The sequence below is a fragment of the Suncus etruscus genome, chromosome 3 (genome assembly GCF_024139225.1).
Source record: "Suncus etruscus isolate mSunEtr1 chromosome 3, mSunEtr1.pri.cur, whole genome shotgun sequence".
Taxonomy (NCBI): domain Eukaryota; kingdom Metazoa; phylum Chordata; class Mammalia; order Eulipotyphla; family Soricidae; genus Suncus; species Suncus etruscus.
Genome location: NC_064850.1, coordinates 50,862,185 through 50,886,092, shown reverse-complemented (window position 1 = coordinate 50,886,092; position 23,908 = coordinate 50,862,185). Strand labels below are relative to the sequence as shown.

Genomic DNA, 23,908 nt, shown 5'->3' with positions numbered 1-23,908 from the left:
CCATTAAAAACCACCTTGCTCTTTCAAATTCCTTCTATCCTAGGTCTCATCTCGTCTGGGTCCACTTCTGTTCCGGGGTTTCAGACAGATTCTGCTCAATATTGGATGACCATCGCTGCCTTTTCACAGTCAATTATTTTTGGGCACTGCTTTCCTAATGTTTGTAACCTTAAGGCACAACATCTAAACTTTGCATCTGAAATAAAGAGGCTCGACAGGTAAGTCTGCAAAAATGAAAGTAAATAAATATCCACGCAAATTAGGACAAGCACACTAATTTCCAGCACAAGCACGAGGCCCTGGACTGGATTTTGGGCACTCCCACCCCAACGTGGAAAATGGAATGAAGAAAAAGACAGCATAAAATGGGGTCCAGTTCGAAGAACTGGCGCAGATGGGTCACAGTGACCCCCTCTGGCCCCCAGTTTTACATGACATTAGAGCCAAGTGGAAAAAGTGCCAGGTTACTTGCACCCAACCTGGGTGCGCCCAAGCGTCACGCAGGCGCAGAAGTCCAGCCAGGACTAACTGGTAAGCTCCGCGCATGCCCAGAAGTCCGAGCCGCTGGCTCCGCCCAGGTCCTCTCCTTTGACAGCTCGGGCTGGCCAGTGGCTGTACTGCGCGGTTTGCTTACCCGGGGAGCAACTCCTCTCACTTTGTTCCCATCTGATCACAATCGGTAAGTTTCTCTCGGTGTTGAGTCCCCGCTGTTCCCCCTCGTGCAAGGATTTGAGAAGATTCCGGGACTGATTTCTTTGGTGGTGGTACGTGGATGTGATTGCAGGCTGGTTGCCTCTTGGTCTAGTTCTGTTCGGAAGATGTTTTCGTGGTGCCGGAGCTGCCTTTCGGGGCTCCTTGCATGCAAGGCTTGTGCTTTGTCGCAGAACCGCTTCCCTGCCCCCTTTTCTGACCCAGTTTCCCGAGTGTCAACATTGGAGTCGTTGCTGCTTTTGTTTTTCTATTCCGGGCTCTTCTCAGGACCAGAGAGAATAGAGCGATGATGACCAACAGGCCTGGTGCAGGCATACGGGACTTAGACGGTCCGTGTCTGAAATTGAATTTCATCCAATACCTATCTTCTTCCTACTCTCTTTCATGCTTTGCAGACTTTTGGGTTGTTGCTTTTATTTTGAGCCACACTGGCTCTGCGCTCGCTGGGGAATTATTCCTGGTGGTGCTTAGTGGATCCTATGGGATGCCGAGGATCGAACCCGGGTCGCCTGCTTTTAAGGCGAGCACCCTTCTCCGCTGTACTATTGCTCCAGCCCCAGTTTACAGACTTGTAATTGATCGGGGTGGCCTTGAAGGTAGCATTGGTAGTGCAAGCGATTTGTGCGTTCTGCAAGGCCTCCTCCCGCTTCACAGCCTGGTGGACGGGATTCAGAAGCGAGTTTTTGAGCCGTGCCGTGCCCGGCCTGTCCTTTTCTGTTTATACATGTCTTAGCACGTAAAGTATCTTTGGGGCGTCTTTCATACGCAGTAAAGTTGAGCACGTATTATTTAATGGCCGCTACTTTTCTTTTACTATAAATTGCCTATACCTGACTTCCACACATTTTGTTAGCTTGTTCATCATTTATGTGTCAATCTAGTTAACGCTAATCTAGTTAAGCCCTTTGGGAACAGAAACTGATTCCTCTAGTATGAGATTAGTATTTTATGCTTGTTCATAGTATTTGAGCCATATATATATGTAAAATTATTTTAACTTTTTATACAAATATAAAAACCTATTTTATGAGTTCTTTCTTTCTTTCTTTCTTTTCTTTTCTTTCTTTTCTTTTCTTTTTCTTTTTTTGGTTTTTCGGGCCACACCCGTTTGGTGCTCAGGGGTTACTCCTGGCTAAGCGCTCAGAAATTGCCCCTGGCTTGGGGGGACCATATGGGACGCAGGGGGATCTAACCTTGGTCCTTCCTTGACTAGCGCTTGCCAGCAGACACTTTACCTCGAGCGCCTCCTCGCTGGCCCCTATCAGTTCTTTCTTTAAAAGCATATTTAAAAGTTCCTTATTTGGGGTGGGGTTCGGAAGGATTGTGCAGGCTAAAAGTGGTCACTTACAATGTGGTTGATCCCACACCTGCTCCTGGGGCACACTGTCAGGAGTAGCCTTTGAGCACCTCTGAGCATAACACCAAAATCCCACTGTAGGGTCTGGAGAGATAGCACAGAGGTAGGGCATTTGCCTTAGATGCTGAAGGACAGTGGTTCGAATCCCTGCATCCCAGATGGTCCCCCGAGTCTGCCAGGAGCGATTTCTGAGCATAGAGCCAGGAGTAACCTCTGAGTGCTGCCAGGTGTGACCCAAAAACCCAAAAACAAACAAACAACAAAGAAAACAAAATCCCACTGTAAGAAAAACACCCTTAATTAGCCAGATTAAGAACCATTCCCCCCTACATTAAACCCTCTAATGTCATGGTTCCATTTCAAAATATTAATACTGTTCTAATGCCTCCATTTAAAAAATCAAATATATTTTTCTGGAATTACATAGCATTATTATAATTTATATAAAATGTAAAAGGAATTTGCCTTTTTTCCTGACACTTCTGCATAGCCACTTCAGTGTGTTTTTTTGTTTTGGTTTGGTTTTTGGACTATTGGGGAATCTAGAGACCACACCCAACGGTCCTCAGGGGGTTACTACTGGTAACCCCTGCAGTACTCAGGGGTGATTCCTGGCAGTGCTTGGGGGATCATATGGGATGTCGGGGATCAAACCCAGGTCAGCTGTGTGCAAGGCAAATGCCATACCCACTGAGCTAACACTCTGGCCCCCTTTCATGTGTTTTGACCTATCTAAAATTTTTATTTTAGGGGCAGAGTGATAGCACAGCATGCCTTACTTGAGGCTGACCCAACACAGACCCGGGTTCAATTCCCGGCATTGAAGATATGGTCCCCTGAGCCTGATAGAATAATTCTGAGCACAGAGCCAGGAGTAACCCCAGAGCGCCGCCAGGTGTGACCCTAAAACCAAAATAAATAAATAAATAAATAACATTTTAATTTTACTGTTCCTCTGATTCTGTCTGATATGAAAGTATTAGATTGGCTCTGGTTTTATAGTGACACTGGTAAATAAGAGAATTGTTCTTTTTTCAGAATTTGTTTTGCTGTGCTCACATGGCCTTGAACCTTAATCACCCTTGGTCAGACTCCAAAAATGATAAAAATCAGGGACTCATCATTCATTATCTTTATCTGAAATTCAAATATTCTCAGTTATTTGATTCCTAGTGTTCCTGTCTTGCTGGGCTAGCTCAGCTGGCAGCTATAATGATTTTGTTTTTGTGGCTTTGTTTGTATTTCACATTGGCTTCACTCCCATAAGGGCTCATGACCTTGTGGTGCTAGGGATTGAACCAGAGTCAGCTTCATCCAAGGGAAGTGTTTTAATCCCTGTATGACTTCTCTGGCCTGTAAATATTTTATAAGGCCATATATGAGCGATGGATTTTCTTAAGTATTGTATAACCTCTTTTTATCCATACTAACTCTCAAGGCTAGAATGTTCTGAAATGGAAGTGGCACCAGAATTCAGAATCACACTGTAATTGAATCCCAGCTTTACCAATCCAACTAGCTTAACAGAAGCTAGAGGAACCAGCAGAACAATAAGAATGAACATGGGCGCTGGAGCAATGGTTTGGTGGGGAGGGAGCTTGCCTTGCATGCAGTAGATGTAAGTTTGATCCCTGGCACCCCTTAAATTCCCTAGCCCACCAGGAGTGATTCTTGAACATAGAACCGAGCATAAGACCTGAACACTACAGAATGTGACCCAAAAACAAAACAAAAAAAGAATAAGCCTGGATATGTGATTTTCCATGGACTGCTCACTTCATCATTGCTCCAGTCCATGCTAATATGACCCATGTTTTTCAGATTGATACAGAGAACCTGGGAGCCTTTTCTGTGGACATTTCTAATACACACAGGAGCTGAGATAGGAACAGAGGGTGATAGGCCTGTGCCATGAGCCTATGGTTCAGTAAACTTCTAGAAAGGTGTGTTTAGTTACTTTCTTTGGGCCACACCCAGTGGTGTTGAGAGCTTATTCCTGGCTCTGTGCTCAGGAATGATTCTTTTTTTTTTTTTTTTTTTTTGGTTTTTGGGCCACACCCGTCGTTGCTCAGGGGTTACTCCTGGCTGTCTGCTCAGAAATAGCTCCTGGCAGGCACAGGGGACCATATGGGACACCGGGATTCGAACCAACCACCTTTGGTCCTGAATCGGCTGCTTGCAAGGCAAACACCGCTGTGCTATCTCTCTGGGCCCTCAGGAATGATTCTTTTTTTTTTTTTTTTTTTTTTTTTTTTTTGTTTTTGGGCCACACCCGGTGACGCTCAGGGGTTACACCTGGCTATGCGCTCAGAAGTCGCTCCTGGCTTGGGGGACCATATGGGACGCCGGGGGATCGAACCGCGGTCCGTCTCCTAGGCTAGCGCAGGTAAGGCAGGCACCTTACCTCGAGCGCCACCGCCCGGCCCCAGGAATGATTCTTAACAGCTCAGAGTGGGCAGCGTGCAAGGCAAACACCCTACCTACTGTGCTATTGCTCTAGCCCCCGTAATCACAAAACTAGGAATAAGCCCTGAGTACTGCTTGATGTGACCCCCACCAAAGAAAAATTAAAAAGTGGTTTATAGGAGCTCTTAATAGATGATTCTTTTGCTTTATATCAAATCTGATGGTTCACATTTTTATAAAATTGAGGTTCACTTGATTATTTTTTTATATTTTATATTTATATATTTTTTCTGGGTCATACTCCTCAGTATTCACGAGCTTCTCACAGCTCTGTGATTAGGAATTATTTCTCAAGGATTTTGGAGTACCAGGTGTTGCTGGGGATGAAATTTGAGCCTCCCCCAGCCATGGAGCTATATCAGGCCAAAAACTGAGGTTAACTTGGAATACTGGTTCCTAACTTCAGTCTGCACTGCATGGGAGATGTAGTATGTAGTCAAAGTCTAAAGTCTTCCTGGAGAGAAATGAATTAGCACCATGGACTGGGCAGCAGTCAGTCAAGTAACTGAGTCAGCATGAAGTCAGACAAAACCTAGTGATTGCTCAAAGGTAAATGATATGGGAAAAGTTGGAACCCTGACCAGCTGAGAAGGACCACCTGTCCTTCCCAGGTGAGTCTTACATAAGATAGGGACTGTGGAGCTTCCCCTCAAGACCAGCGTTGCCACACTGGGCAGTGTCTCTCGGTGGTACAGCCTAGTTGTCTGAAATTGCCTTTACTGGTTCAGGGGAAACCAGATCCCTGGCTGGTCAGAGGTACCAGGGAAGAAGGGCAAACTAAGTATGTGGTGAATATATTTCCCATGTTCTCAGTGACATGCTCCAGTGAGCAAATTAGTCATTTTCATGTTTTTATTTCACATGAAATACTTAGTTTGCTGGGAAGATGAATGTTTATGAGGTTATAAGGTAACCAACACAGAGGCCAGATAGCACAGTGGCCAACCCGGGTTTGATCCATGGCACTCCATATGGTTCCCTGAGCCCCATCAGAAGTGATTCCTGAGTGATTCCTGAGAAAATCCTGAGCACTGCTGGATGTGGCCCCCAATTAAAACTAAACAAACAAAAAAACCCAAAAAATTCACAGTTCAAATACATAGCACCCCATTTTAATTTGATTCCAAATATCTTAGTTAATTCCTTAGCTAGGGAATTAATTCTTTCATTCCAAAGAAACATCAGTAAATGTGGTTTGAATGAAAGCCATGTTCATGAACCCAGCACATGCCTTGAAAGTAACAGCATATCCCTTGGTTTCCCTTAGGCCTCACCATGGCTTCTGGTCACTCAGTGCTGATGCGGCTGGTGGCCTCATCCTATTCCATTGCACAGAAGGCTGGAGGGATCGTCCGGCAGGTCATTGCTGAGGGAGACCTGGGCATTGTGGAGAAGGTAATCAGAGTCTCAGCTCAGCCTCACCACTGAAACCTCAGCCTCACCACTGTGGTTTAGCTGAAGGTGGGACAATCTACAGGCTTCAATCATGGAATCATCTTCTGCCTCCCCAAGGAGATTAGAAGACCCGAGTTCAAAATTTTCCATTTAAAAAAAAATTTTAGTTTTGGAGTGGTTTTGGGTTCAGGGGAGCCAAACCTGTGGTGTTCCACAGAGCCAGAAATAGCTTACAAGCACACATGAGAATGTCCCCCTAAACCATAAATAAATATTCTAAAGTAAATATAAGGCCAGAGTGATAGTCCAACAGGGAGGTCATTTGCCTTGTATGCAACTGACCCAGATTCCATCCTTAGCATTCTTGTATAGTCCCCCAAACACTGCCAGCGGTAATTTCTAAGTTTAGAGCCAGGAGTCAGCCCTGAGCATCACCTGATCTCACCCAAAACAAAGGAAAAATTCTTCATGAGACCAACCCAAGTTGACTCTCAAACACCACATATGGTCCCCAAAGACCTATCAGAAGTGATCCCTGAGTGCAGAGCCAGGAGTAACCCCTAAGCTCAGCTGGGTGTGACCCCCAAAACAAATTAGTAAATAAATACATATTTAAAAGTTTCTTATTCTGGGTTCTTAATGTTTACTCCTGGCAATGCTCAGAGGAATTTGGAATATTCCCATGTTAGGGATCAAACCCAGATCAGTCGCATGCAAGGAAAATAAATGCTTTATGCACTGCACTTTCCAGTCCTCCCCCCAAAAAATCTACTTGTGAAACTTCTGTCACTATTAATCTCATGAGAAAAGCCAAAGCATATAATTACTTATTGGCATATTTGTCATTAGTCCTGTGAACTGGCAAATAGACAGGGTGAGTAAAATGATAGACACCCAGGCATGAGAAACTGAGACAGCCTGCATCACATTAACATTCTTGGTTCTCTGTGTAGACCAGCGCCGTGGACTTGCAGACCAAGGCAGACCGCTTGGTTCAGATGAGCATATGCTCCTCACTGGCACGCAAGTTCCCCAGACTGACCATTATTGGGGAAGAGGTGAGTTTTATTGATCTAATCTCTCCTCACATTGTAGATTTGGCATTTCCACTTTGTACATCACTCCAAGGTAGTAGCTCCATAGTTTTGCAAAAGCAAAAGCAAAACAAAAAACTAGAAATGAAACTGAAAACCCCACAAACATTATATCTACTGTTTGAAATAAGATTAGTAGCCCTATCCCAGAGACCTGTCAAAATGTGGATTTGTAATTTTGGTTCATTTCTAAGACAGATGTCAGAATATTGTTACTAATAGATATTATTGTTCAACAGGTGAACAGGTAGAATTCTGGAACTTTGGGATAAAATGTATGGATGTTACTATGTCTGTTAGGGTATCTTGCACACTTACTTACAGATTATGCCTGTCGTGTAAAAGTGGAAGAACTAACCTTTTGATAGATGAAATGTGTTTTAGAGAGATTAGAAGTGTTTAATTTTAGAGTACTTGTAACTGCTTTCCCTTTTGTCAATGCTTAAAAACTCTGCTCAGGATAATAAAATTGAATCTGGTGTAGTCAACTTTAATGAGCCATATATGGTCATATTTTGTCATTTTACTTGATTCCCTTTATTATTTCTCAATCTCTTTCTCTGATCCCCTTGTCCTCAGGTTACTTTAATTTTGTTCTTTGTGTCTACTGTGTTATTTTTGGTTTGTTCTTCTGTTATCTTTACTTGTATATTTACTTTGTTTGGTGTTTGGGCCATACCTGGCAGTGCTCAGGGGTTACTCCTGACTCTGCGTTCAAAAATTGCTCCTAGCATATGAAATGCTGGGATTCAAATCACCTTCCGTCACAAACCAAACCTGGTTTGGTTGTGTTCAAGGCAAATGCCCTCCCACTGTGCTATCACTCCAGCTCCTCTACTTTTTTTTTTTAACTTTACTTTCATTTCTCCTCCTAGGCTCACTTATCTGATGCCTATGTTATGGAATGTTTTGCCTGCATGATATTCAGGCTCTGTGAATTAGGTCTTACATGTAGGTCTTTAATGCCTTTATTTAAATTTTGTTTTGCGGGGCTCAGGAGTCACCCTGAGTAGTGTGCAGGGAGACTACATATAGTGCTGGACATTCGAACTGGGGCTGGTGAAATACAAAACAACTACCTTAATCCAGTACTATATCTCTGGCTACTCTAACACATTTGGGATTTACTTCCTTTTATTTTTATTTTCTTCACAACTGGTAATACTCAAGGGTTACTCCTGACTCTACTCTCAGAAATTATTCTTTTTGTTTGTTTGTTTGTTTTGTTTTGGGGTCATACCTGGCAGTGCTCAGGGGTTACTCCTGGGGCCAGGCGGTGGCGCTAAAGGTAAAGTGCCTGCCTTGCCTGCGCTAGCCTTGGACGGACTGCGGTTCGATCCCCCGGTGTCCCATATGGTCCCCCAAGCCAGGAGCAACTTCTGAGCACATAGCCAGGAGTAACCCCTGAGCGTTACCGGGTGTGGCCCAAAAACCAAAAAAAAAAAAAGGGGGGGGTTACTCCTGGCTCTGTGCTCAGAAATCGCTCCTGGCAGGCTCAGGGGACCATATGGGACTCCGGGATTTGAACCACTGTCATTCTACATGCAAAGGCAAACATCCTACCTCCATGCTATCTCTCCAGCCCCAGGAATTATTCTTGGCAGTGCTTGGTAGACCATATGGGATGTCAGGGATTGAATCCAGGTCTCTGTGTGCAACGCAAATGCCCACTTTACTATTTTGATGACCTATTTAGATTCACTTCTATATGTGAGGTTTGTAGTGGTCCAGCATCAGTCTCATGACTGGGGCTGTCTAGCTTTCCAAATATAATTTGTTTAAAAGACTTATTTGCTTTAAAAGCTCTATACACAGAGGCTAGAGTGATAGTATAACAGGTAAGGTGACTTTCCTTGCACATTGCCTGCCTGATTTGATCTTACACATTCCCTATATTACCTATGCCTTCCAGGAGTAATTCCTGAGCATCACAAAGTGTGGCCAAAAAAAAAAAAAATACAAAAACAACAACAAAAAAGAAAGAAAAGAAAAGCTCTATAAATGTGAGATTAGCATAAGGGATAACAATACCATGCTCCTTTCGTTGCTAATATGGCTAGTATTCTCATCTCTAACCTGTCTTGTGACCATCTGTGTCCTCTGCATTAGGATCTTCCTTCTCAAGAAGTGGACCAGGAGCTGATTGAAGATGGGCAGTGGGAGGAGATACTGAAGCAGCCATGCCCAGCCCAGTACAAGGCCATCAGGGAGGAAGATGTATGAGCCGCTCTCTCCATTTCTCATTGCACTGCAATCTTTGCCAACAGAAAGGATGGGAAAGTTTGCTTATAACAAGGAAAAGCCAGAAATTAAAAAATAGGGACAGCTGAATCTAAAACTCTTTCACAGCCAACATAGAATGCCAGGTGGTTCTAAAGGCTGTTACCCTGTTAATTCAGAGTTCATTTAACTGAGTTCTCCTCCTGAATTATTTTTTGTTTGTTTGTTTGTTTTGGGCCACACCCAGCAGTGCTTAGGGGTTATGCCTGGCAAACTTGGGGGACCATATTGGATGCTGGGAATCAAATCTGGGTTCGGTCCATACCAGGTTGGCCACATGCAAGGCAAATGCCCTACTGCTGTGCTATTGTTCTGGCCCATCCTGAGCTATTCTTAAATGCACTTTCAGGTGATCTCATTCATTATTAATACTTATGCTTAATTTTTTCTTTTTTATATTTTAGCTTGTGGTCTGGGTTGATCCTCTAGATGGTACCAAGGAATATACTGAAGGTTAGTATATTTTGTTTAAAATTTAGAATTCCAGGGCTGGAGCAATATTCCAGCAAGTAAGGCACTTGCACTTGACTGACCCATGTTCAATATTCAGCATCCCATATGGTCCTCTAAGCCTGTCATGAGTGATTCTTGAGTGAAGATACAGGAATAAAGCCTGAGCACAGCTAGATGTGGCCCCAAAACAATCTTTGAGCAGTTCCAAGCTACTGCCAAAAACTTTTTTTTTTTGTTTTTTGGGCCACACCCATTTGATGCTCAGGGGTTACTCCTGGCTAAGTGCTCAGAAATTGCCCCTGGCTTGGGGGGACCCTATGGGACTCCGGGGAATCGAATCTCAGTCCTTCCTTAGCTAGCGCTTGCAAGGCAGACACCTTACCTTTAGCGCCACCTCACTGGCCCCAAGAAACATTTTATTGTCATCTACTTCTCTCTCACAGGGCTCCTTGACAACGTCACTGTTCTTATTGGAATTGCTTATGAAGGAAAGGCCATAGCTGGAGTTATCAACCAGCCCTATTATAACTATCAGGTATGATCGTAAGTGCCAAAAAAGTACTACATTAAATAAACTCCAGCAGCTTTATATGCTTTTTTTTAAATTTATTTATTTTTTTTTTGGTTTTTGGGTCACACCTGGTGTTGCTCAGGGGTTACTCCTGGTTGTCTTGCTCAGAAATAGCTCCTGGCAGGCACGGGGGAACATATGGTTCACTGGGATTCAAACCAACCATCTTTGGTCCTGGATCGGCTGCTTGCAAGGCAAACGGCGCTGTGCTATCTCTCCAGGCCCCCCTGAAACTTTCTAAGCTAGTGATTTCTTGCTTGATTACACACACACTCTGGGTCCAGACTTTCAGAATAGAGATTCTGAAGTTACATCCCCAAACAGCGTCATATCCATAGATGTTGGAGCAGGCATTTCTCTCTATGGCTATGTGTACACAGAAGTGCCTGTTCCATACATGTATGGAATTCATTTATAGATCATATAAACATGTGCCTTAGCTCTTCATTATCATGAAAAATGCAATGGTTAAGAATTTACTGCTTCCATTCTTGACCAGGCCTGATTGATAGGTGCTTCTTGAAGTGCCATGAAGAAATGAGCCTTTTCTACCAAGCAAAAATGCTAACCATGGTGCTGGAAAGATGCACAGTGGATAGGGTGTTTGACTTGCATGTGGCTGACCTGGGTTCAAACCTTGGCATCCCATATGGTACCCTGAACCTGTCCCCTGAATCTGAACTCAGTGATTCCTGAATGCAGAACTAAGAGTAACCCCTGAGCACCACCAGGTATGGGCCAACCCTACTACCTACAAAGATGCTAACTGTTGTTTTCAGGGTAATACTGCTTCCTGCCTGAGCTTGAGTCAGTGCTCCTACCAGAACTTTCTTGTACTGTTTTCCACTTATTTTACATCTGTCATCTGCTTGGCTTTCTGTTATATTTTCAAGAGTTGTCTTTCCTATAAGCATGGAACTGATATAATTCTAAAGCAGAACACACCCTAAGTCATATTAAATTACAAAAGAAATTGGGGCCAGAACAATAGTATAGTGGGAGGAGTCATACCTTACATGAAGTCAATCCCAATTCCATTCTTAGAATCCAAGAGGGTCCCTGAGCACTGCCAGGAGTTAACCCTGAGTGCAGAGCCAGGAGTATTCCTGAATATCTCAAGGTGTGGCAACCCCATCCCCCCAAAAATCACCAAAGAAATTGCTGGGATATTGAATCAAAGAAATCAGAAAGTATAGATATGTAATATTAGAGGTATTAACTTTTGTTGACCTTATTAGAATTTGGAGGAAATAGAGCCATTATTAGAACTTCTGAATTTCCAGTTGGAGTTAAGAGCAAGGTTGATCTGTTTGTGTTTTTCTTTTTTTTTTTTGTTTTGGTTTTTGGGCCACACCCGTTTGACGCTCAGGGGTACTCCTGGCTATGCACTCAGAAATCGCCCCTGGCTTGGGGGACCATATGGGACGCCGGGGGTTCGAACCGTGGTCCGTCCTACACTAGCGCCTGCAAGGTAGACACCTTACCTCTAGCGCCACCTTCCCGGCCCCTTGTGTTTTTCTCTGTCAAATGTTTATAACTTTTTATTTGAATCATGTGCATCTTAGGATTTTTTTTTACAAAAATAGTTCTGTGCTACTGAGAAAGTCTCTCGTGACATTCTTTAAGTGACTTGAGCCTGATTTAAGTGTTTCTAGAGCATCACTGGGAAATGCACACGTAAGATTACATTTCCTTTAAGTTAATGTTCTGAAGTGGAGCAGTTAACCAATAGCAATGCAGTGCATGGCTGCTTTCATCCCATGAACACACTCTGAGTGCTTCAGAGTTGTTAATTTCATTACTTCTGAGATCAGAAAAAAAACTTGTATTCATTTTTCACAGAGAAATGAAAAGGAGAAGTTAAGGGAACACAGAAACTCAGCGAAGGTGAGAAAAACAGTGAAGGCCTGGCCTCATCGCCAGGTAGAAGGGGAAAGGGGGGCAGCTTGTGGTCCCCAGGTAGCTTGATCCTTCCTCTGTACCCCTTTGTTTCTCTGGCCTGCCTCTCCCTTGACCTCATCCCCTCTCCACAGTCTCTAATTTTCCTCTCTTGCCTCTCTCTGTTATGCCTCAGCATCTGTTGCAGCAAGTTGCTCGGCTCTCTTGGTGGCATCCAAGGCAGATTATTCCATTTCCAATAGTCCTGGCATATTTAGAGCCAAAACCTAATGAGTGAGCTACCAGACTCATGGGATTTTTGTGCATTATCATGCTTACTACTCACACAATCCTGGAAAGTCAACCCTGTCCCTTTTTATGCTTCTATCCTGCTTAAAAAATCTGGGAAGGCTGGGGGCCAGAGATAGCATGGAGACAGGGTGTTTGCCTTGCATGCAGAAGGATGGTGGGTCGAATCCTGGCATCCCATATGTTCCTCTGAGCCTGCCAGGAGTGATTTCTGAGCTTAGAGCCAGGAGAAACCCTTGAGTGCTGCTGGGTGTGACCCAAAAAGCAAACAAAATAATCTTAGAAGGCACTCTCGGAGGGTAGAGTCGGAGCTGAGATCGACCAGAAGTGGTCACCTGGAGGCCTTTATGCAGGGGACCTGCCATTGGACAAAGGGCCTGGTGCTTGAGGAAGCTCTCTTGGTGGTGCTCTAAGAGGAAACAGGTAGGGGGGCCAGAGCAATGGCACAGTGCATGTGGCTGACCCAGTTTGATCCCTGGCATCTCATGGTTCCCGAGCCTGCCAGGAGTGATATCTGAACATAGAGCTAGGATTAACCCTGAGCACTGCTAGGTGTGGCCCCAAAACAAAACAAAACAAACACACACACACAAAAAAAACAAAGAGGGAATAGTTAAGTTTGAGTTGGGACTGACTACAAGTGGCTGCCTGGAGACCTTTATACAGGGGGCCTGCTATAGGACAAAGGGCTTAGTGCACAGAAGCCAATTGAAACAAGGCAGGTTATGTTGGCAGGTTAAGCTCTGAACACAGTTAATTAAGTCTGCCGTTGGTTCTGATCTTCCTAGAACCCTCAGTCAGGATATTTCATGCTCCAAATCTCCAAATTTCCTCATCTAGGAAAGAAGGACTTGGTGGGTTTGTTTGGGGGAGTTGAAGGAGGTTAGCACTGAGTCTGGAGGTGATCTCCTTGTGCCTCAGAAAAGCTGTAAGTGCATAGGTGTTATGTTGATTTTGGGGTGCTTTGATGACAGCATGTCCTATTAGGTGTCCATTTACACTCCATGCAATCCAGACTCTGGAGTTGATTAGTTCCATTACTGGGGTTGAGATTCTTTAACCTTTGCAAATTAAACCTCAAGGTCAGAACTTGCCTTAGCATGGCCATGTTGGCCTGCAGCTGCATGCAATGGCCTTATCTGGCTCTGCTCTAATGCCATAGAACCAAAGTTCATGCTCCTCATTCCAGTTTCCTGGTAACCCTAATTGGGCTACCCGAGTAACCCTGATCAGGTACAGTAAAGTAGTAATCTACACATAGTGTTTGCTTTCCAAGACTTCAATTCCTTTTGAATATAGCGTTTCAGACACAGTAATGAGCTCTTCAGGTGAGCCAGAGGAAACCAGGAGGCATTAGTAGAAGGGCTTTCACAGAGGACTCCAGAAAAAAACACTTAAATACCTCTTCAGGACCTTAGAGACACAAGTGTTGGCCAAACACAGCCATGAGACTCATCCACTAACTCATGGGAAAATATCTCCATCGTGTGTTGCTATTGCCCTTTCTAACAATTCTGTGTTTGGATTTTCTCAAAACCATGACTTGGTAATACTGGCCAGCTGCTCTGTGGAGAGCTCGCATTTTCCTCCAAATGATGACATGCTTTGTTTTCTCCTTTGTGTAGGCAGGCCCAGATGCCGTGCTGGGGAGGACCATCTGGGGAGTTTTGGGCTTAGGTGCCTTTGGGTTCCAGCTGAAAGAAGTGCCCGCAGGGAAACACATCATCACGACCACCCGGTCCCATAGCAACAAGCTAGTGACAGAGTGTGTTGCTGCCATGAACCCTGATGACGTGGTTCGCGTAGGTGGAGCAGGAAACAAGGTAGGAGAGCGTCTATCACCCAGAAAAAATGCACTGGGGTCATGGGAAATGTGCCCTTAAAACACCAGAAATACTGGGGCTAGAGAGATAGTACAGGTGAGGCACTTGCTTTGGATACATCTGCTCCAGACAACCCTGGTTTGATGTTAGTTAGTACCTGGGCACCACTGGGGATCACTCATGAGCACAGAGCCAGGAGTTATACCTGAGCACTGCTAGTGAGCATCCACACCAATATTTAAAATTTCCTGAATAAGAATGTGAGAATGCACTCAAGAATATAATTTAGGGGCCAGAGCAATAGCACAGCACATAGGGCTTTTGCCTTGTATCAAGCCAACCCAGGTTCAATTCCTGGCGTCCCATATAGTCTCCTGAGCCTACCAGAAGTAATTTCTGAACACAGAGCAAGAGTAACCTGAGTGATGCCAGGGTTGACCAAAAAACAAAACCAAAAAGGAATGTATGGGCCGGATAAATAGCATGGAGGTGGAGTATTTGCCTTGCATGCAGAAGACGGTGGTTTGAATCCCGGCATCCCATATGGTCCCCCAAGCCTGCCAGGAGCAATTTCTGAGCATAGAGCCAGGAGTAACCCCTGAGCACTGCCAGGTGTGACGAAAAACCAAAAAAAAAAATGTAATTTGTTATTAGAATCATTTCCTAGCACCATTTGGACTTACCCACAATTTAGGGTCTCAATCTTTTTAATTTTTTTTTTTTGTTCGTTTTGTTTTTTGGGTCACACCCAGCAGCGATCAGGGGGTTACTCCTGGCTCTATGCTCAGAAATCACTCCTGGCAGGCTCAGGGGACCATATGAGATGTTGGGATTCAAACCACTCTCCTTCTGCATGCAAGGCAAACAAACGCCTTACCTCCATGCTATCTCTCTGGCCGCAGGTCTCAATCTTTTTAGAAGACAGTTTGGTGATGTGATGTGGGTAAACCCCACACCTCTGGTCAAATGTTTTTTTCCCCAAAATCCTTGCGGGTTACTTCCAGAGCTTTCTTTGGTGGGTTCTGAGAGGAGGCCTGCTTGCCCAACTCTTCCCCATTCTCTAAACTTGGCCTCTGAGGAACTAGATAGGTGGTCCCAATCTCAGCTGTGTCCTTACCCCTAATCTCATGTGGTTGCTCCCGGTCATCACCCTGATAACGCCCTCCTGTCCCCCCTCCATATGGTGATATTATATGTCTTCTCTGTGTGTCCACATAATTCCAGGATCAGTTAAATGTCTGGTAAATATTTTGTTGTGTCTGAAGCTGGAATGATAGATAGTAAAGTCGGGAGGGCATTTGCCTGCTGACACATGTTTGAGCCCCAGCATCCCATGTTATCCCCCAAGCATTCCAGGAGTAATTTCTGAGCACAAAGTCAGAAGTAGTAACCTCTGAAAGTTGATAGGTGTGGCCTAAAATCAAACAAAAAAATTTTGTGTCTATTAAGAGAAATTCTTGAAATATACCAGATAGAAGCAGTTTCTCTTACTACTTCTCAATATTTTTGCCATACAGATTATTCAGCTGATAGAAGGCAAAGCATCTGCATATGTGTTTGCAAGTCCAGGCTGTAAGAAGTGGGATACATGCGCTCCTGAAGTAATTTTACATGCTGTAGGAGGTCAGTCTGTCTCTCTTTCTGGGAAATCTTGTTTATCCTTCTATTAGTCAAAATTATACTATACTTTTATATTTCTCATGAGTTAAGACTTAATCTCTTTGTGGTTATTTTTTTTTTTTTTTGGCAGTTCCAGGGATCAAACAAACTCTGTCCTTCTGAGGCTAGAGATATAGTACAGGGGTCAAGGCAATTGCTTTGCATTTGGCCAACCCCAGTTCAATTCTGGAATCACATATGGTACTCCAAGCCTTTAGGAGTGATCCTTGAGCACAGAGCCTGAACACTGAGTATGTGCTGAGCTCCACCAAATGTGGCCCCAACCCTTCCATCCCCAAAGCAGAAACCAAACCTAGGAGCTCATACAAGTATCTTTCTCATTTTAAGTAGAATTAACATTAATTACATATGTAATTAAGTGGTACATAGGTTAGCCAAAGCAACTGAAAATAACTAGAAATGGAGCTGGAGCGAATAGCACACAGGGTAATGCATTTGTCTTGCACATGCTGACCTGGGTTCAATTCCTGGCATCCTATGTGGTTCCCCAAGCCTACCAGGAGTGATTTCTGAGCAGAGAGCCAGAAGTAACCCAAGTGCCACTGTTTGTGGTCTAAAAACAAACAAACAAACAACCTAGAACTGGGGGCAGAGAAGTACAGTGGATGAAACATGTGCCTTGCATGTGGTTTGATCCCTAGCACCTCATATTGTTTCCCCCACCACCACCACCAGGAATTATTTGAAATATTTAAAGCTCTGTACCTTTCCTTAGTCTCTCTCCCCCTTTATACCCTTTATAAGTAAAAATTGGGGGCAGAGAGAGATTACAGTGGGTAGGATGTTTTGGCCTTGCACGGGGTTGAATCACAGGATTCTAAAATCACAGGATTTTAGAATAAGCCTTGAATGGGTGTGATACTAGAACCCTAAGGATGCAGTCTTCACTATTGTTGTTTTTTCTATAGGCAAGTTAACTGATATCCACGGCAATGCCCTTCAGTACAATAAGGAAGTGAAGCACATGAACTCGGCAGGTGTTCTGGCCTCCTTGAGGAATTTTGACTACTATGCTAGCCGTGTTCCAGAGTCTGTGAAAAAGGCACTTGTCCCCTAAAGGGATGGCTCCTTCGCTTAGCACTTGGTTCTCAAAGCCACAGCTTGTCATATGGATGTAATTAGTGGTCTGCCTTAATCAGTTACTGAGCAATTCAGACTTTGTTATTTGGGAATGGAAAAATGATTTAGAGAGCTTATTCTGACTAATCACCTGCACCATGTTGGCATCTGGAGAATTTGTGAAGTGCTCTGATATGTATCTTTTTCTCCTCCTGTTGATAAAAATTCCAGTGGACTGTCCAGTTTTGCTCTGCAATCAGCAGAACAAGTTCTTTAGGGCACTGAAACACAAGTTGTAACTTGAATTATACTGTTTTTCATAGTAATTTTTAAAGTTTTCCTATTCCAATGACTAAAAATGTCATGTTGATGAAAATACATTTATGGGTAGTCTCTTTATAATAAATTATTTAATTCTGACTCTGTGATCTTCACCAGCTTTTTTATTTTTAAACATTTGGCTAGTATAAGTTCTCTCCTGTGGACATTCATACATTCTTTTAGGTTAGCGGCCACACCCTGTGATGATAGAGCCCTTTCTCTGTACATGCATGATGGATCTGAAAACTGGTTGAGAAGGCAACGGTGCTGACAGCTGGCTCTGAGAAGAGTAAAACAGTTGAGTAAGGCTGAGTATCTTAAAGTGAACTTGGGAGGCAGGCAGCGTCTGGTCAAGTGCAATGCTCATTTTAGGTTTCTTTTTCTTAGGGGTCCACACCAGCAGCACACCAGGACTTACTCCTGGTTCTGCATTCAAGGATCTTTCCTGGCTGGGCTCAGATGATTAGCAGTGCTGGGGATTTAATCAGACTCAACCCCGTGCAAGGCTAAAATGTCCTACCCGCTGTAATCTCTCTCTGCCCCCAATTTTTACTTATAAAAGAGATAAATGGGGAGAGAGACTAAGAAAAGGTACAGAGCTTTAAATATTTTAAGGATCAACTTTAAATATCTTAAGTATCATTTAAATGGGTGAAATGTCCTGTGGGACTCCCAGTCACATTCTGTAGTCACAGAGAAGAGTGGACAGAGACACAGAAAAACTGGAGTATGTAAGAAGTTTTTGGAAACCAAGAGGTTCATCAATAGAGGTAGCAAAACAGGTTACTTGGATATTTGTTTAAATTAATGATCTCAGGACTCTCTGTTTCCCTAGTACAAGAGGTGAGAAAAGTCATTCAGTATGAAGTTTTTTTTTTTTTAAAGGCCGCAGAGTGCAAATGAACAGCAACAGTTTATATATTACATGGGATGTTTTCACTCAATAACATTTTGTGAGCTCACCTCTGCTGCTTGCACATTGTTTCATAAAGGGTCAGACTGCTTGTGCATTACAGAGGTGCGCCCCCAAAAGACCTTACTAAGTACAATGGGCGTTCCTTCTCTGGCCCTGGAAAACAAACAAACAAACAAAAAACCTCAGGTCTTATACCCAGACACTACCAAAATAAAAAACGGTCAATTAGAAACGGCTGGCTCCGCTCATCCCCAGACTGGACAGGTATTATATGCTTGGCAAAGGTGCTTCAAGGATTTGGCTGTGTTCCCAAATACTTGGGAGCCAGAAGCAGGAGCCCAGTTCCGTGTCGAGGTTTATTCAGATGAACGTCCTCCTCAGTAAAAAACGTTCTGGGGGCCAGTGAGATAGCATGGAGGTAAAGCGTTTGCCTTTCATGCAGAAGGTCATCAGTTCGAATCCCGGCGTTCCATAAGGTCCCCCGTGCCTGCCAGAAGCAATTTCTGAGCATGGAGCCAGGAGCAACTCCTGAGCACTGCCGGGTGTGACCCAAAAACCACCAAAAAACAAACAAAAAAACCCCCAACGTTTTGAAGGTGTCTGCCTTGCAAGCGCTAGCCAAGGAAGGACCGCGGTTCGATCCCCCGGCGTCCCATATGGCCCCTCAAGCCAGGGGCAATTTCTGAGCGCTTAGTCCGGAGTAACCCCTGAGCATCAAACGGGTGTGGCCCGAAAAAGCAAAAAGAGACAAAAAACAGAAACGTTCTGACAACGTGCCTGCCTCGTGCTCAGCCAGTTCCACTTTACCACTTTCCAATAGCTAGAAAGAACGACTCGGATTCCTCTGGTTATAAGCCGGAATCCAAACCCCAGGCGGGCCCAAAAAGACGGCGCGGAGGCGGCGCGCGGTGATGACGCAAACGCTGTGCGCGAATATGGCGACCCCGCCGCACAGGGTCCCGCCCCGCCGTCCACAGTAGCAACGGAGTCGGCGCGACGTGATGACGCTGACGGCATGTGCGTCCGGGCTAGACCCGGGTGCAGAGACCGGCGCGTAGTGATGACACACTAGTGTGTGCGACGACGACAGCGGCGGCGGCCACGGCGCAGGGGCGGACCGAGGGCGAGGCAGCAGCGTCCGGCGCGTGCACACGTTGCAGCATCTTGCTGTCTGCTTCGTCGGGAGTGGAGTGGAGCGGGCGGCCCGGCGGGCGCTCTGACGGCTCGATTGGCGGCCATGGCGACGCTCTGTCTGACCGTGAATGCGGGAGACCCTCCTCTGGGTAAGGGCCGGACCGAGCGGGTTGCGTCAGCCAGGGTGGAGCGGGGCGGGCGTGATCGCAGCTCCGGTCCCTGTGCCTTGGCCGTCGCGATCCCGGCCGTCCATCGGGGCCTGGGGCTGACTGTGCGGGGTCCGCCCAGCCCCATGTCTTGGAGGGAGTAGCGGTAGCACGGGGATGCTACGGTCTCCTCCGAGTTCCAGGCTCCCTTTCTGGGGCGCGCTTTCTGCCCTCCAGCTCGTTCGCTCTCCCGGAGACAGCGTGGTTTTCCCCTTTAAATTTCCCACTTTACTTCGCATCTTAAAGCTTAGGACAAGTTTGAGGCGCCCCGCATCTTCGCACTCGGTCGAGTTTTCTCCCCCACCCCCCATCTTGGAGCCACGTTTCATCCGGATCAAAGTGACAGACAGGCAGCTAGTCTGACCAGCTGAATTGCATTTGTCTTTTAATTGAAGGTGGAGGATGTAATTGTCCTCAGTGCTTGTGGACTCTAGGGCTGCTGTACCCCTCGTTCTGTAGCTTATTAACTCAGCACTGCTCAGAACTGTCATCTTTCCCATGCATCTTCCACGCGACCGGGTATTAATTGATTTGCCAGTTATTGATCGCTGGCTTATGACATCAGATGTTTTATAAAGTGACTTTGGAGATTGCACAAAAACCCATTAAAATAGAGGTATAGTATAATACAAGTATACTCCTAGTTCTTAATTTTGGTGTTGAGAGAGATCTAGCACAGAAGCTGCATTTGAATAGCTATTGATGAGTGCGTTTTCACTCAGGTTTTTTTTTTCTTTTTGGTTTTTTTTTTTTTTTTTTTTTTTGGTTTTTGGGTCACACCCGGCAGTGCTCAGGGGTTACTCCTGGCTCCATGCTCAGAAATTGCTCCTGGCAGGCACGGGGGACCATATGGGACGCCAGGATTCGAACCGATGACCTGCATGAAAGGCAAACGCCTTACCTCCATGCTATCTCTCCGGCCCCTTCACTCTTAGGTTTTGTGAATTTGTACATCCCTTGTCAGCTAGGAGTAGCTCCCAGTAATATGGGAGGTCAGAGCTTCACACCCTCCTCCCTTTCATTTGGAGGGGGGGCGCACCCTGCTTACTTTGTAGCCCCGTAGACGTTCCAGGTTTATCTTGCATCTCCCTTCTCCCCCACCTTGCTTTTATTGGAATGTGAGGTTTAGAAACCCAGATGTGGTTGTCGGCTGGCCAACCCACTTTGAGGGGAGAAGGAGAGACAGTGCAGAGGCTGGTTGCTTGGTAAGGTTGACCTGGGTTCCATCCTTGGCACAGATAAGGCCTCCAGAAGTAAACCCTAACTGTTGGTGTATGTGACTCAAAAACCGGGATTGGGGGAAGGGGACACAGATCAATTTAGAAAATACTATGTAGTGAGAAGAAATTGAACTTGTTTTAGTGTCTGGTCCATACTGCCTACGGACACAGTCAGATCCTGACACTCTGAATCCACCCATTTTGGCTAACCCCTCCTGACCTACTTTCTGTCTCTGAAGTGCCGTCTCCCTTTTAATATTATTCAAGAGCTGAACTCTTTAGAACCTCGCACACGGTGCTCCCGTGGATACTAATAACCTGAGCATTTATGCAGGGAACTCTTCCATCATCTGTTCTTTCCAGGAAGGAGACTAATTGTGCCTTTATAGAGCTGAACAGAAACACCAGCAGCTGCAGTTGTCCATGGCTGCATTAGGGGCTCTACAATTGTCCTAGCTAGAAGGCGGTCCTGTTTACAGACCAGTGAAAATTGCTTGCTGGACTTGAGTGACTGGTTGATTCATCCTTGTATTTTGTGATTCAGCTTTTAAATACTATGTTGTTTGCAACGGGAAATATGTCCTTTTATCTCATTCTTTATAGGAGCTTTGCTGGCAGTAGAACATGTGAAAAATAATGTCAGTATTTCTGTCGAAGAAGGGAAAGAGAATATTCTTCGTGTGTCTGAGTAAGTGCTTTTATGTTTTTATTCTTAGTGCAGAGTGGCATTTTAAAAGATAAATAAGATTAAATCTATGCTTGTTTTATGTGCTTATTAGCATAGTATCTCTAAAGAGAAATACATTTCTTCATGTTGTAAAAGAAGTTAAATCTTGGGGCTGGGAAGGTGGCGCTAGAGGTAAGGTGTCTGCCTTGCAAGCGCTAGTGTAGGACGGACCGTGGTTCAATCCCCTGGCGTCCCATATGGTCACCCCAAGCTAGGGGCGATTTCTGAGTGCATAGCCAGGAGTAACCCCTGAGTGTCAAACGGGTGTGGCCCAAAAACCAAAAAACAAAACAACAACAACAAAAAAGTTAAATCTTTAACAAACTATCTGGTCCCACTTGTTTCAGAGAAGTGAGCAATCTCGGGGAAGATCTAAGCATTTTTGGGGTTGGGAGTGGGCCAGACCTGGTGCTGCTCAGGGGTTACTCCTGACTGCACTCAGAAGTTACTTCTGACAGGTTCAGGGAGCCTTATGGGATGCCAAAGATTGAACCTGGGTTAGATGCATGTAAGGCAAATGCTATTGCACCAGCCTTGGCATGATTGTTTTTTATTTTTGTAGTACTAGGATGGATCTCCAGGCCTCAATGCAGAGTTTCACTGCCAGGGCTCACACTCCAGTGGACCTCACCAGCTTTTTTATTTACTTATTTTTGCAGTTCTGGGGGTTGAACTCTGGGGCTCACACATGCAAGGCAGGTGCTCTACCACTGATCTGCATCTAAGGCCCTGGGCTGTTTTTCATCTCTGATTCTGGGTACTAGGTTACTCTTTTTGATTTTGAATTATACCCAGCAGTCCTCAGAGGACCTTTTGGAAAGTAAGGGTTGAACTTGGGTCAGCTGCTCATAAGGCAAGTGCTTTACCTGCTGTACTACCCCTCCAACCCCTGGATACTTTTTTTAATATGGTCACTTAAAATGCTTCTATTTGGGGACATGAAATAATTTTTTTTCCTGTGACTTGTCCCTGTTTTCTGTTCCTTCTATGGATGTTAGGATTGGTCATTTTCTCAAGTTTGTCTATTTTGTAATCATTTTGTTATGTTTTCTGAAGAGGCCTTCAGCTCCATCAGACCATTTTTCTCTCATTTTGCATCCCCTGACCCCAAATTTCTGATACTCTTAAGGAGGTGGGTGGTGATAATTGCTGGGTCCCAATATCTCCTAGCTCTGCACACAGAAGGTTTGCTCTTAGCAGTGCTCAGAAGTCCATATGGGGTGCTGAGGATTGAAATCAGGTCAGCTGCATGGAAAGCAAGCTCTTTCCCCACTGTCCTATCATTTTGGACCAGACTTGAGAGTTTTTCTAAAGCACTGTTGGTATTTCTTTCTACCCTGAGAACTGACAGAACCAACCTCTACGATGACATGGTCTCGACTGCTTTAACTGGGCATATTTTAAGTATCCTCTGTCCCTTATGATTATTTTCTCTCTTCCTACTGGACAGTTGTGTAGAAAGTCACAGAGAGACAAGAGTCACAGTGCTGCTCTGAAGTGAACTGGTGGGCTTAGCTGAACTGATAAAGTCGGGACTTGGTACATGTCTAGGACAAATAAGAAAGGCTTGTTTTTTGCCTCTGTGGCAAGGCAGATGCCTCTAGCCCAGTGTTGCCTTTTCTGCTCATTTCTTGGGACTCACTGATTAGCTCCTGGCTTGGGGACACTCACCTCCTGCTTCTGTTGCAGAAATGTGGTGTTCACTGACCTCCATTCCATACTTCGCTACCTGGCCCGGGTGGCAGTGTCAGCTGGCCTCTACGGCTCGAACCAGCTAGAGCACACCGAGGTAAGGCCCAGCTGGCCCGGGATGTGTCTCAAGATCTTCTCCTGCTTCTCAGAAGAACTGAACTATTGGCTCTTACACTCTGGGCCTGTTTGAAAAGAGGTTGTTGACTCCAACTAAATTATTTAGAGAATTTGCATCTGATTTTCGGTGGTTGGGGACAACTCACGGGCATTAAGTTTAGACTTTGAATCTCAGGTCAGCTGTTCTGCTGGGACCAGTGTGGGATCTATTTTAGTTTACCAGGGCTAGATCTTTTTCTTTGGTCTTTTTGAGCCATACTCAGTGGTACTCGGGTTAGTTTCTGGCTCTGCACTCAGGAATCACTCCTGGCAGGCTCGGGAACCATATGGGATGTTGGGGATCAAACCTGGATGCAAGGTAAGCACCTTCACTCGCTGTTCTATTGCTCCGGCCCAGGGCTGGATCTTTATACAGTTTTTTTTGTTTGTTTGTTTTTTGTTTTTTGTTTTTTGCATCCTAAGCATTGCTCAGCAGTCACTCTAAGCAGTGCTTGACCAG

General features: G+C 44.9%; 2 protein-coding genes across 3 annotated transcripts in view; both read left to right on the top strand.

Moving 5' to 3' along the window:
* The first annotated feature begins 497 nt into the window (after nucleotides 1-497).
* Nucleotides 498-17,332, top strand: BPNT1 (3'(2'), 5'-bisphosphate nucleotidase 1). 2 transcript variants are annotated; one of them, XM_049769535.1, is made up of 10 exons: nucleotides 499-679; nucleotides 5,802-5,929; nucleotides 6,883-6,987; nucleotides 9,133-9,240; nucleotides 9,708-9,756; nucleotides 10,200-10,291; nucleotides 12,170-12,214; nucleotides 14,140-14,337; nucleotides 15,855-15,960; nucleotides 16,926-17,332. In XM_049769535.1, the coding sequence occupies exons 2-10, from the start codon at nucleotides 5,810-5,812 to the stop codon at nucleotides 17,072-17,074; spliced, it is 972 nt and encodes a 323-aa protein (XP_049625492.1). In that variant the 5' UTR covers nucleotides 499-679; nucleotides 5,802-5,809; the 3' UTR covers nucleotides 17,075-17,332. The 2 variants fall into 2 exon arrangements, with proteins under 2 accessions (XP_049625493.1, XP_049625492.1); XM_049769536.1 differs by lacking the exon at nucleotides 12,170-12,214 and having other exon boundaries at nucleotides 498-679.
* Nucleotides 17,333-19,440: 2,108 nt separating this feature from the next.
* Nucleotides 19,441-23,908, top strand: part of EPRS1 (glutamyl-prolyl-tRNA synthetase 1) — a 51,483-nt gene continuing 47,015 nt past the window's right edge. The window contains exons 1-3 of the mRNA XM_049769543.1: nucleotides 19,441-19,596; nucleotides 21,477-21,561; nucleotides 23,290-23,389. Coding sequence (XP_049625500.1) covers nucleotides 19,551-19,596; nucleotides 21,477-21,561; nucleotides 23,290-23,389 — 231 coding nt within the window. The 5' untranslated portion in view covers nucleotides 19,441-19,550. The remainder of the gene's footprint in view (nucleotides 19,597-21,476; nucleotides 21,562-23,289; nucleotides 23,390-23,908) is intronic.